At 37.9% G+C, this 12,426-nt stretch overlaps 1 protein-coding gene across 2 annotated transcripts; it reads right to left on the bottom strand.

Moving 5' to 3' along the window:
- Positions 1-579: 579 nt before the first annotated feature.
- On the bottom strand, positions 580-12,154 carry prkag3b (protein kinase, AMP-activated, gamma 3b non-catalytic subunit). Of its 2 annotated transcripts, none has more exons than XR_002920751.2 (13): positions 11,920-12,154; positions 10,243-10,300; positions 8,448-8,596; positions 8,305-8,386; positions 7,644-7,702; positions 6,476-6,521; positions 6,330-6,384; positions 5,182-5,308; positions 4,935-5,100; positions 4,828-4,865; positions 4,353-4,499; positions 2,945-3,511; positions 580-1,080 (listed from the first exon to the last, which is right to left on the bottom strand). XR_002920751.2 is itself a non-coding variant. In XM_024286456.2 (13 exons), exons 1-13 carry the CDS (start codon positions 11,935-11,937, stop codon positions 1,055-1,057), a joined length of 1,065 nt encoding a protein of 354 aa, XP_024142224.1. In that variant the 5' UTR covers positions 11,938-12,154; the 3' UTR covers positions 580-1,054. The 2 variants fall into 2 exon arrangements, 1 of the variants encoding a protein (XP_024142224.1); XM_024286456.2 differs by having other exon boundaries at positions 3,418-3,511.
- Positions 12,155-12,426: the final 272 nt, after the last annotated feature.

Below are 12,426 nucleotides of genomic sequence, written 5' to 3'. Positions count from 1 at the left end.
TTTTTTATGGTTATTTGGAGTTCAGGTAATATTTTAGCAATATGCAAACATTTTTTGCTAATTGTTAACTACTGGAGTTTTTGTCCTAATTTAGAGTTTAGCTTTTATTTTAGCAACATGCTAACATTTTGGCTGATTTGATTTACTGAAGAATTTTATGCTTATTTAGCGTTCAGCTTGTAATTAAGCAACAAGCTAGCTTTTTTTTGCTAATTTGGCCTCAACTAAAGGTAAAAACGTTTATTAAAAATCCCATTTTGAGAAATGCTAGTTTCTTTTTAGATTTTTGCTTTTGTTTATTCCAAAAAATAAGACTTAATTCATTTAAAATAAATACATAACATCATGAATGCAAATCCACATTTCTTAAAGAAATCTTCCTTCTTAAAGACTATATGGTTCCTTCTATGTTTTGATTAGTAGAAAACAAGCCCAAATGGCTCTTTTACTGTTAAAGGTTGCCGACCTCTATATTAGACCAATCAGAAATTTGCGACCGGCTGTTTTTCCAAACAAACGTTCTAGATTCTTAATGTACAGATCTTGAACACCAATATAAATGTATGATACTTTGGGAAATGTCTTTAGTTTTGTTTTATTATATCAGAAAACAATAAGACTTTGTTCTAACCTGTCATGTGACATCAGTGTTTGAGCGAACTGTCACAGTGAGGATGCACCGAGTAATAAAACATACAGAAGGTATGAATGAGTGTAAACTGAACATCTCAATTTGAAAATGTAAATCCTGAAAAAGAGGGACAAAAACTGAAAATAATCATAAATAAATTAAGAATTTTAACCCACAACTTCCTGACCGAATAGACTAAATGACAGGATAAAGAATTTCTCTCTGAATAAATTCACATTTTCTTAACATTTGAATGAAAAACTTCATTGTGAAGCATCAGCGTCTCAGTCAGTTACAGGCCGTTGTCCGAAACAACCGAAAATGTTCCCGTTCAAACACGATTTGAAGGAACTCTGACTCCACTTGAGCACAGAAACATGAACTTCCTCCTTTTCTTCTGCACTCAAAGTGTAAAAATCTGTCTTAAAAACGTCTCTTTTTGTAGATATCTGTAAAAAAAACACAACAAAGGGGAAAATATGGGTGACAGTTCAGAGGCAAACCAAGGCTTCAATAAAGTTCACGATCTAAAACTTTCATTTACAGAAGTTAAAATATGTTTTTCCATCTTTAACAGATTTAAGATGAGTCATTTCTAATGAAAACTGCACGTTTTCTTTCATTTAGAGAAGAAAGACATTTTCTGTGGAAGTGAAAAAATCTGCAAACGTTTCACAGACCAAGCATCAAAGTCCAAGACTGTCAAAGCAGAGTTCACATCATATCAGAGGAATCCAAAATCTTTCATTTGAATCTATTACTGACAAATTCTTGGGAGCTTTACTGTCACAGCTTTTATTTGGATAAACCTGGTATGATGTGCCTGCAGTGCAATGACATGCGAACAGAAACCATTAATCTGAACCAGGGATGTCCAAACTTTACAAACATCTGCTCACAAAACAGTGAGGAAGACTCAATGATGATGAAATGAAGAAAAAGCTCCAGAATGCAGAATATTCACAGGTTTATTTCAGGTCAATTAAAAACAGGACTACATCTAAATCAAAAGGTCTTAAAATATCCACTCGTTCTATCACAATAAAAGGCTAATTTTGAGTTTTGGAAAGGTTACAGTATCTGTCTTTGTAAAAATAAGGTCAAGTATTTATTTTTAAGGTCTCATTGTTTTCCTTAAATCTTAATAAAGCATTAAATGTTATTTGGAAACCCCTGGTGTTTGTTTTTACTGATGAACAAAGCTGTTGCAGAAGAAATCAGCTCACTACAGAAACGCTTTGATTAAAATCTCCCCACCGCTGCCCCACAGTCGCCAGTTTAAGAATATTTAACAATTTAAAAGACGTTTTTAAAAAAGAAAGACAATATAAAACATGCTTACCAATTTACAAAAGATGCAATGGAAAATTAAACATATTTACAGAAAAAAAAAATTATACCAAAACACGCATGTTATGCACCAGTGAATGTCAATGTGAGCAAGATTGTTAATCCAGAATTCATTTTTTGGCACTCTGCGAAAAACTGCAGATTATTTTGGACAAATTATTTTTCTAAGATTTACGCAAATTCGAATTCTAAAAAAACAAAATAAAAACTGCAAATGTGGTGATGAGGCTAGGCTGCATCAGCAGATGTCAACATTTTCTACTTTTTTTCCCTTTTTTTTTAAGAAGACTCAAAGTCAATGCTATAGTGAGCTTGTTTCCTCAAGTTTGGTCTGGAAAAACCTGAAATGTCTGAAAACTGATGGACTAAAGACAAATAAATGCAGCATTTAAAGGCCCACTCGGATAAAAATTGTGTGTTTTTTTTGTTTTTATTATATCCTTTTGGCATCATCTTATCTGATGATGCAGGACATGTGCAAAGAATATTATGCTAATTTTATTTTTTATTTTTTAAATCAAATGATTGTGAATCAGGAGCAGATGAAACTGATTTAAAAAGATGCTATTAGTGACGTAGAAAATGCATTGGGCGGACCACAAGCTCTCTGTGGTATCTTCGTGATTAAAAGATCACTAAGATTGATTTGAATCTGGATCAAAAGAGGATCAGAGTGGGACTTTAACAGGCTGTGGTCCAAAAAAATAAACTCCATTATGAAGGCTTCAGTCACAAAACTGATGTTGAAGAAATGATAACTGCTGGTATTTCACATTAATGACGTCACTCTGCCATAGCTTTCATCATTAATGTGAAGCTCTAGAAATGAAAAGGCCAGTTAAATGGTGGAATGACTGGAAGTGATTTAGAAAGCCGTTTTCCCGGTGGAACCAGAACACTCGGTGGAGAAGTGCTTACAATTAAAGGGAAGATGCAAGGTACCTGCAGCTATGACCTTCCTACCTGGGAGGTTCTGGTGGGTTCAGAGGAGGAAGGGCAGCATGAAGACGTCTGCTGACTGGGATAATGTGAAGGGCTGAGGATGCTGATGGGTGGGAGGTTCAGCTGGGAGCTCTGGGGTTTGCTTCTTTTTGGCGGGCTGACAGATTTTAGGATTGGTTTGGTTTTGTGAAAGTGTGGATTCTTGAAAGCTGTATTTTTGAGCTGATAAGGGCTTTAAAGAAGGACATGTAAGGTCCTAAAGAAAGTCAGGAGGTTAATAATTGGTGGGCGATGCGCTTACAGGAAGTGATGGGTTCTGGGATGTGTTCATTGTAAAAAGGGGAAATTGTTTACAGCCAAGGAGGATTACAAGCGGATTTTAAAGAAGAGGAAAGGCTCCTGGTGGTTTACCTAGAAGCATCAGGCTGATGGACTGAAGGCTGAAGGAGGTGAGGGGGCAGATGGTTGTCATTACGAGTACAGAGCATCAATACCTGCAGGAGACAGAACCAGAGCTTGGAGAAGGTCGGACAGAGAGACGATCCCTCTCACCACATCATCGCTGTCGACCAGAACCAGACGATGAACCTGACAGGAAAACAGTGGAAGGATGATCTGTTGGGGTTTGAACAGTAAACGGATGAACATTTATGTACATTTGTTTGGTAAAGGGAAACGTTTGTCCAAAATCAACAATTGAAAGCTGAGTTCTGGTTCTGCTTACAACTCTGTCAGCCGCCCTGTTAGCAGCTCTGTTAGCTTTTTCATTAGCAGCTCTGTTAGCAGCTATTTTAGCCGCCCTGTTAGCAGCTCTGTTAGCTTTTTCATTAGCAGCTCTGTTAGCAGCTATTTTAGCTGCTTTGTTAGCAACTCTGTTAGCAGCTCTGCGTATAGCTCTGTTAGCTGCTATGTTTAAAGCTCTGTTAGTTTTTTATTAACAGCTCTGTTGACACCTTTACTTGCAGCTCTCATAGCATCTACGATTATAGGTCTGTTAGCAGCTCTGTTTACAGCCTTGCTAGCAGCTCTGTTTACAGCTGTTCCAGCTGCTCCATTAGCACCTCAGTTAGCTGCTCTGTATACAGCTTTGTTAGCTGCTCATTTAGCTGCTCTTTTTACAGCTCTGCTAGCAGCTCAGTTAGCTGCTCTGTTAGTAGCTCAACTAGCTGCTATATTTACAGCTCTGTTAGCAATTGAGTTAGCTGCTCTTTTTGCTGCTCTGTTAACTTCTTTTTTAACAGCTCAGTTAGTGGTTCTGTTTACAGCTTTTTTAGTTGATTTATTTACAGCTCTGTTAGTTGCTTTATTAGCAACTCTGCTAGCAGCTAAGTTAGTCGTTCTGTTTACAGCTTTGTCAGTTGCTCTGTCTGTAGCTCTGTTAGCTTCTCTGTTAGCTTGTCTGTGGCCGTCAGGCTGTAGCAGAAGTTACCTCAGCCTTTGCAATGCGGTCAATGATGGTCTCCAGAGTTTCGTGGGGGTAACACTTGAGGACTCCCTCCATCCAGCAGGACCTGCATGCGATGGCCTCCCGCATTGTCATGTTTAAATTGTTGTAGTTCTTTTGAGCCGCTAAGTTCTTCAAGACAGAGAAAAAATAGTGTCTTTATCCAAATGTGTCCTGTCGGAATAACCCTTTAAAGTTAGTGATAGATGTATTTTACCCAAATTGTTCCTCATGAAAGGAAGACTTTTTTTGCCAAACGTGTTAAAAGAAACATTTAAAATCAGCCAAACCTGTAGGACTTTTTAAATATCAGACTTTACAAATAGGTTAGCCTATAATCAGACTGCGGGTTTTCTTTCAGGACATGTGAGAACCTCTTTATCATTATGAGAAAAACAAGAGAAGAAGAATCCTGATTAGATTATTATTTCAATCTAATGTCATTAAAAACTGAACTTACAATCACATCAAATCTGGAGTAGAGCGCCACGACTTTATCTGCAGAGATGAACAAACGAGATGAAACGTTTGGAATGAAATGGTTCAGTTCTCACAGTCCCGGCTTGCCTTGCTCATTGACCACCGGCAGAGCGGACACTCTTCTTTCTACAAAAATGCTCAGAGCTTCGTAAACAGTGGCAGACTCCTGGACCGTTGCGATCTGCTTGAAGGTACCGATGGGAACCTCGCTGATCCGTTTCTGAAGGAACCGGGGTTTAGGAATCATGGACCCCTGATAAAGAAGAAGAAATATTTAAATGTTTTTAAACCTTCGTACTGACGGTACTGAAAATATGAGTTTTTATCTGCTCACAAAAATGTGGAGGAATTTGAGGATGCGCTTGTGAGTGAGGATGTGAAGGACGTTTCCTGACGCCGGGTCGATGACTGGCAGACGGTGGATCTTGTTCTTTAACAGCGAGTAGATGGCGTCAAACAGGCTGAAGACACAAAGATCCGGCGTGAGTTAGTAGTCTAATGGAGAAGCTGAGAGCTTCACATCTTCAGAAGGATTTCTTCAGCTCTCGTTCATCTGATGATTCCAACATCAGATCAAAGATTTATTCAGCTTTTGATGCAACATTTTCAGAATAAGTTTTCTGAACAGTTCATCCCTTTCAAACTTTGCAATAACTTTTTTGGTTTCTGTTTTTATTCTACATGTGTAGATTCCTATTTTTTATTTATTTTATGTAAAGATTTTTGAGGTTTTGTGCAACAGAAGAGATGCTCTATAAAATAAGTACAATTTTAATACATATATATATATATATAAAAACAAAATCTAAACAACGAAAATGTTGTGCTTTTGGCTCTCTATTTATTTATATTCTTATTTTAACTTTTAGTCTTACAAAAAAAATGTGATTTTTCAGAACCTGTTTTAGTAGCTTGCCTAAATTTATCATAAAGTTAAAAAAAATTAGCATTAATAAAATAAGTGTTCACCATCAATTTGTTTTCTTCTTTCACATTTCCTCACTTTTTAAGAATTTGCCATAATTTACATTTATTAATCATAATGATGATTTCTGATTTACTCACTTTCTGCATTTTATTCAGAATTAATGTTTGGTTTAATATTTTTGTAGCTTTTAGGTTTTTTATATTAATTATTTGATTTTCTTATTCTATTACACTGTTTTAATAAACATTCTGACTTTAAACAGTTCAGAAATATGAGTTTTCATTCATATTTTCTTGAGGTCAGACTACAGTCAAAAAGACACAACAGCTTTAAAAACACACTTTTACATTCTTTGAAACAATGTTTGAAACAATCCTCAACTGTAAAGACTTAAATATAGTTTGTTTTAGAGGAGAGATTAGTTAAATGGAAAGTCCTGGCTAAAAATAAACAAATAAATAGAGAACCGGAGTGTTCGTCATGCATTTAGCACTTTCACATCACATTTCAAATGACTTTTCAGGACTTCACATGTAAAATAGTTCAGTTCTTACCTGGACTCAGGTGTGATGCTAATCAGTTGATTATTTGAGTACTGTAAATAGATTTCTGAGTAAATAAAGAAACACAAGGTTAAAACAAACAGCTTAGAAATCAAAGCAAACATTTCTGAAACCTGGTTTTTATCTGCTCCTCAGACCTCTCCACGTCTCTATTTTATGTTCTTCCAGCTCGTAGATCTGAACCTGCAGAAAAAAAACCCAGAACCATCATCTGTGGATGTTTGGGGTGAAAAGAAACGACTGAAGTGAATTAAATCTAGTTTCAACAGTTTAGTCCAACGTTCACATGAAAACCAGATCAATTCTACTGAAGAAAAAATGGAGAATCAGCTTTTGAAAATGTTGACATTTTTAACTTAATTAGGTTTCTTTCAGCTTTCTAGCAACTTATTCAATTTGTGGTAGATTTAAGTATAATTTAGCCTTTCTCAGGTTTAATTTGACAGAAAAATATTTAGCAATGCTAAATTTCATGTACTTTTCAAATAGTTTTCTGCACTTTTAGCATCAAGAAGGAGCGTTTATTGTAACTCTGTCATTCCAAAAAGTCTGACAACTGATATAAATAGACATTTATCACTGTCTATATGGACAGTATATATATTTAGACATTTTTAAGATGACTGTATTTCATATTTTTTATTCTTAATCTTGTATTTTTTTTGTACATTTGAGTTTTTCTTGTTGTGTGACCCCAGAATTGTTGTGACAATTGAATTTCCTCATAACGAGATCAATAAAGTTGATTAATTAAACATTAATTTTAGATAAAATTTTATGGTCTCTTCAATCTCAAAATATATTTAGTTAAAATTTTTCAATTTTAGCATCCAATCTCTAAATCAGTTTGGTATTCCTCATGTTTTTAGTTGTTTAAGCTAATATTAGATGTCATCAGATATTCTTAGCTTATGTTAGTATTATTTATTATTTATTATTTATTATTCATGCAAAATTCAACATTTGTTTTCATGTTTTAAGTCTTTGTTTTTTTCCCACCTTGCACTTTTCTAATGTTTTTCTTGCTAAATCTTTTCCATTTTTAGCAGTTATTTTACTTTTTGAGATGTTTAGAGTTAAACATTATTTAGTAGTTTTCCATTTGCTTTAACAAATTAGTTGATTTTCATATTTTACCTGATATTCTGCAGTAGTCTGAAACAATGAGGCAGTTTGATGTGAAATACACTTTTTAAGAAAATAAATTGAAATTTGTTGCAGTTTTAATGCACAGGTGTGTAAAAAGGTTTAGATTTATCCGACAGAGATCAGTTGAGTTAGAGATGAGGAAGCTGCTGAGCTCACCAGAGGAGATTTGTAGTATCGATGCAGAATGTTGATGAAGTCGGTGATGGTCAGCATACCTGCACACACAAACCAATGACGACTGCAGAACATTTAGGAGACGTTTTCTCTGTGGAGTTAAATGACAGTCAAGCCAGGGATTTGGACCTTTAACCGACTCACTGAGCTACAGAGAAAACTGGATTTGATGGAGTTTTACGTTCAGGTTTGAGTCTTCAGGATCCACCATCCTGCTCAGGCTCCAGCTGCTGATTACCTGGACCAGGTGTGTTCAGTCACTGTGGAGTCAGCTAATGATGATCCGGAAGAGCAGGAAAACCGATCCGATCCTGACCGGGCCGCTCCAGACCTGTACAACACCTGGTTCCATGCATTTTTAAGGCTGCTGCCGTTTTAATGAGGGTGTTCTTGAGTGTCACCAAGAGTGCAGACCTGTTTGTAACCGGACATGCGGTCGCACCGCTGACCTGCTTTCCTCACAAGCGCCTGAAACCAGAGAGGAAACCCGAACCGAAGCAGGTCAAACATTCCGCGGATCAGCGGTGCGACTCCGGTTTCCGTTTGCAAAATGTCACTCAGACCTCTGAACCTCAGATGAAAGTCACGGTTTACGGGAAATGTTCCAACATGACGACCTTCTCAGGACAAAAAAACTGCTTACCCACAAAGCACTGCAGCTTGCTGTCCCACAGCGGCGCCGCCCTCACGCCGTTTGCCACCAGAGCGAAGAAGGCCTTCTTCACCTGTCGGAACCAGAACAGTTGGTGAGCGTCCGGGAGGCCTCCGTGGAGCGGGACGGCTTACCTGCAGCGTGGTGTCAAAGATGACCAGCTTGGAGCTGGTGGGAATGGCGTCGTAGCAGCAGTGACGCTTCATGAAGTTCATGTAGATGAAGGTGTCGGGGTCAGCGTCCGCCGGGGGCGCCACGGGGTGAGACGCGTACGTACTGGCACCTACAGACACACGGAAAGAGCAATTAGTGTCAACAGATCCAAACAGTTAAAAGGCGTTTGTTATTTAATGAGGGTTTCAGGGTTCAGAGTGTGTTTGCATGTGAGGCTGTTTTGTAACCGACACCAGAACCCGACGTGGCCTTTAGGTGATGCACAACTGTAATTAAATCATGAGTGAGCCGCAGCGGCTGTGATAACAGAGATCCTCTGTTGGAGCAGAGCGCTCACACACATTACAGTCTAAGAATTTTATTTTAATCTTTGTTTTCAAATAAAAAAAAAAAACGCATCGATGGGAGAGAAAATTTTAAACAAACAAAAAAAAAACCAAAACAATAAAAACTACAGTTTTGATTGTAATAATTTGATTTACAGTATAAGGGAACTGGAATGAGAGACTCCTCCCCCTTGGTCTTCCAAACATGAAGTACTTGCTGGTTCAAAGAAGCCAAAATCCCATAGACTTCTATAGAGAAATAAACAGCCATTCTATTGGTCAGAATAACAATTCTTCCTCTGATACATTTTTTAACGTGTTCTTGATAATCCTCATTTTTTAAAAATATTTTCTGCAATTAAAGTCTGACCAATCAGATGCCTCAATAAAAGTTTAGGCGGAGCCGGCTGGCCCCCACATCCAAAATGATTCAAAAGTTTCCATGTAGCCGCGATTCAAGTGGTAGGGGTGTGGCCTTCCAACAAGCTCACTCCTGATTGGTGGTTGAGAAAAGTTGACTCTGACCAATCACTGCTAAATGACATTGTTTTACTCCAACATGGTGACTCTGTATCATTAAAAAAGGCAAAGTAGGCTCCACCTACTTTTATTGAGGCATCTGATTGGCCAGTTTATAGCTTATATATCTTACACTATAGGACAAAATGTTCTGACCAATAGAATGACTGAGTAACTGCTGTTTATTTCACTGTAGAAGTCGATGAGATTTTGGCTTCTACTTCCTGTTTGGAGCACCAGGGAGGAGTCACTCAATTCAGTACTCATATACAGTCAATGACTCGGTCCAATCAGTGCTGATTGACGATTTCTGATTCCACCATGGTCTCGCAAAAAGATGGCGACTGAATTGACTTCCTTCGGTTGGAGCTGAAACCATGACATCACACTCAGTCAGTTCAGTTCTCATATACAGTCAATGGATACAACAGAACAAAGAGATTTAAACCAACTGCTCCAAAGTGTACACAGTACAATGTATTTACAGTATAATGTACTCAAACATAAACATGGTAGAGTGAGAATGTTTACTCTGCATGTGAGCAGCTTAATGAGTAGTAGCAAATATGACAGGGTAAATTTGATGATTTTTGGAAAATAAGCTATCCAAATCTTTGTGTTCTGTCCAATAGGAACCTGGAACACCTGCTAGAAGAGCTGGTGCAACCAGAAGTTAATGTACAGACACGTGAAGCTTTTTCAGCTGTAATCGAACTGATGGACTGTTGCTCTTCAGCTGAGAATACCTCCATTTTCCAATCTTTAGTATCAAAGTTTCAGCTTTTTAAATTGAAAAACAGCAGAGAAACGATAAATGCTTAAAGATTTTTAGACATTCATGTAGCAGCAGTGAAACAGTATCTGATAATAAGGTCTTTACATCACAGACTCAAGTTCTCGTTAAACTCACCCTTCCTCTGCGCTGACAGAACATCCTCTTCCTCGTAATCAAGCTCAAACAAAGGCACCTGAAACAGAAAGGTTAGACTGAGACTCTCGGCATACACCTTCTCCTGAGGCAGCCACGCATGGTTCCAAACTGAAGGGGACTCATGTCCGAGTGGTAAAATCACATTAGCATTATAAGCTAATAAAGGCTAACGTATTAAACAAAGAATTCAGAGAGGAACGTTGATTGAAAACCCATCACCAGGACAGAGTTCTATGTCAATTTCACTAAACCATTGTTGTCTAACGTCCAATAAACACCTACGACTCATGCTAAAGCTAACACGACCGTTACAGAATCAGAGATGGGCGGGGCTGATATACTGGAGCTGCAGAGCATGATGACGTCAAACTTCAGGGACTTACACCCGTTGACCAATCACAAAAATTCAACTGTACTACCCCGTTTCAACCTGTAGGGGGCAACACACAGATGGTTTTAGACTAATTTCAAGAATTAAACAAGTTTATTTTAAATAGTCAAAAATGTGGCTACAGACAGCAGTTTTAAAGCCCCATTTATAGAAGTTAAAAGAAAAAAAAAATTGGATTTAGTGTTTGGTTATCCTTTAACTCACAAGTGTCTTTCTAACAATAAAACTGTGGCGAGAACGTCGTTGAATTATAATCTCATTTAATGACTCGTGGCTAAAGACAGAGTTAAAAGATGATCAATAAAAACAAGAATCTTTGTGGGGAAATGTGCATTTTGACCAAATCTCCTGGCCTTTACGTGGGTGATGGATCCCGTCCATAAAGAAGGGTTTTCTTTAAATCAAGTTTTAAGCCTGTAGAACTGATTTAACAATGTATCTAAATTTATAAATTAATTGAGCTTTTATTTATTTTTGCAGCTTTTCTAATAAAAATGATGATACTAGTTAAAAGTTAAAAAAAAATGTAAATATATCATCAGATGAGCAGCACTAAAACATTTATTACAGCAAGACAAACAGGTTTTATTCAGTGTGTAAACCCAGTGGTCCAACTTACAGGAAGAATGTGCTCGAATATGCACATTTTCTGACCTGAATATTGGCTTTTCACTGACTTACAAGGGGTGTAAGAAAATATTGATTTAGAGAAAATATCACGATACCTTGTTTGGTGATCGATTTAAAATGCTGCCAAGATTATATTTATTTAATTATGAGCAAAAATGTAGTTTTGAGTCTGATTTCCAATTAAAAGCAATAGAAAAAAATGCCGTTAAAATGGATTTAACAATTTTATTTATATGAATAGTGCATAAACACTCAGGATTTATATTGTCTCTGGTACCGTCATGATATATCGTAATACCCATCGTGTCACATAAATCGCAAAACGTATTGTATCGCCAGATTCTTGCCAATGCACACCCCTATTATTAACATACCTGCTGATGCACACCAGAGTTTTTCAGGGTAAAATCTTACAGATCTGACTGATCAATTTATCTGTTGTGGTAGCGAGTTTCACTAAAACATCAGAACAAGTTTCACACAAATGTTGCTTCCTGTTCTGACAGTTTACACTTGTTCTCCACATGTTCTCCACATGTTCTACAATATAAAGTTGTGTTCACGTCGTTTTAGAAACACTAATGGTTCAGAAGCAGCTCTGCAGACGCAGTGTGCGCGCTCTGATCCGGTCTTACCTCCGCAAACGCCTCCATGGCTGCTGAGGAGACGTCTTCAGCATCAATGGCATGAACCTCCGGTCCAGTCGAGAGGAAGGAGAGCTTCTGCCACCATGTCAGATGAGGAGATGAGGAGGAGGACAAAGGCCAGGCATAGTTAAACAAAGGAAGCTGGTGGGCGTAACTGGGTGAAGAGAATGGCGAGGAACTGAACGACTGAGTTTGTGAAGCAGGCAGCTGGGGCAGAGAGTCTGGGAGACTCCGGTCTAAATCTGGACCGAGGGGTGACAGGCCCGTGGCATTTGCAGAGGGAGAGGGGAGGGGGGTCATATGTGGGAGGGCGGGGGTGACAGAGAGCCCCGGCGGTGTCAGATATTTAAAAAAAAAAAACGACAGGCTTTCAGCTGCAGCAGCAGCTCTGTGTTTAGCTTCACTGCAGTTACACACTGACTGCCTTTAGGGGGCAGTGTGACGAAATCAAATAGTTTTGACATAAAACAAAACAGTAGCTTAACCTGCTTCAAT

The sequence above is a fragment of the Oryzias melastigma genome, linkage group LG21 (assembly GCF_002922805.2).
Source record: "Oryzias melastigma strain HK-1 linkage group LG21, ASM292280v2, whole genome shotgun sequence".
NCBI lineage: Eukaryota > Metazoa > Chordata > Actinopteri > Beloniformes > Adrianichthyidae > Oryzias > Oryzias melastigma.
Note: the sequence above shows the minus strand (reverse complement) of the source record. Positions and strands in the feature narration are given on the sequence as shown.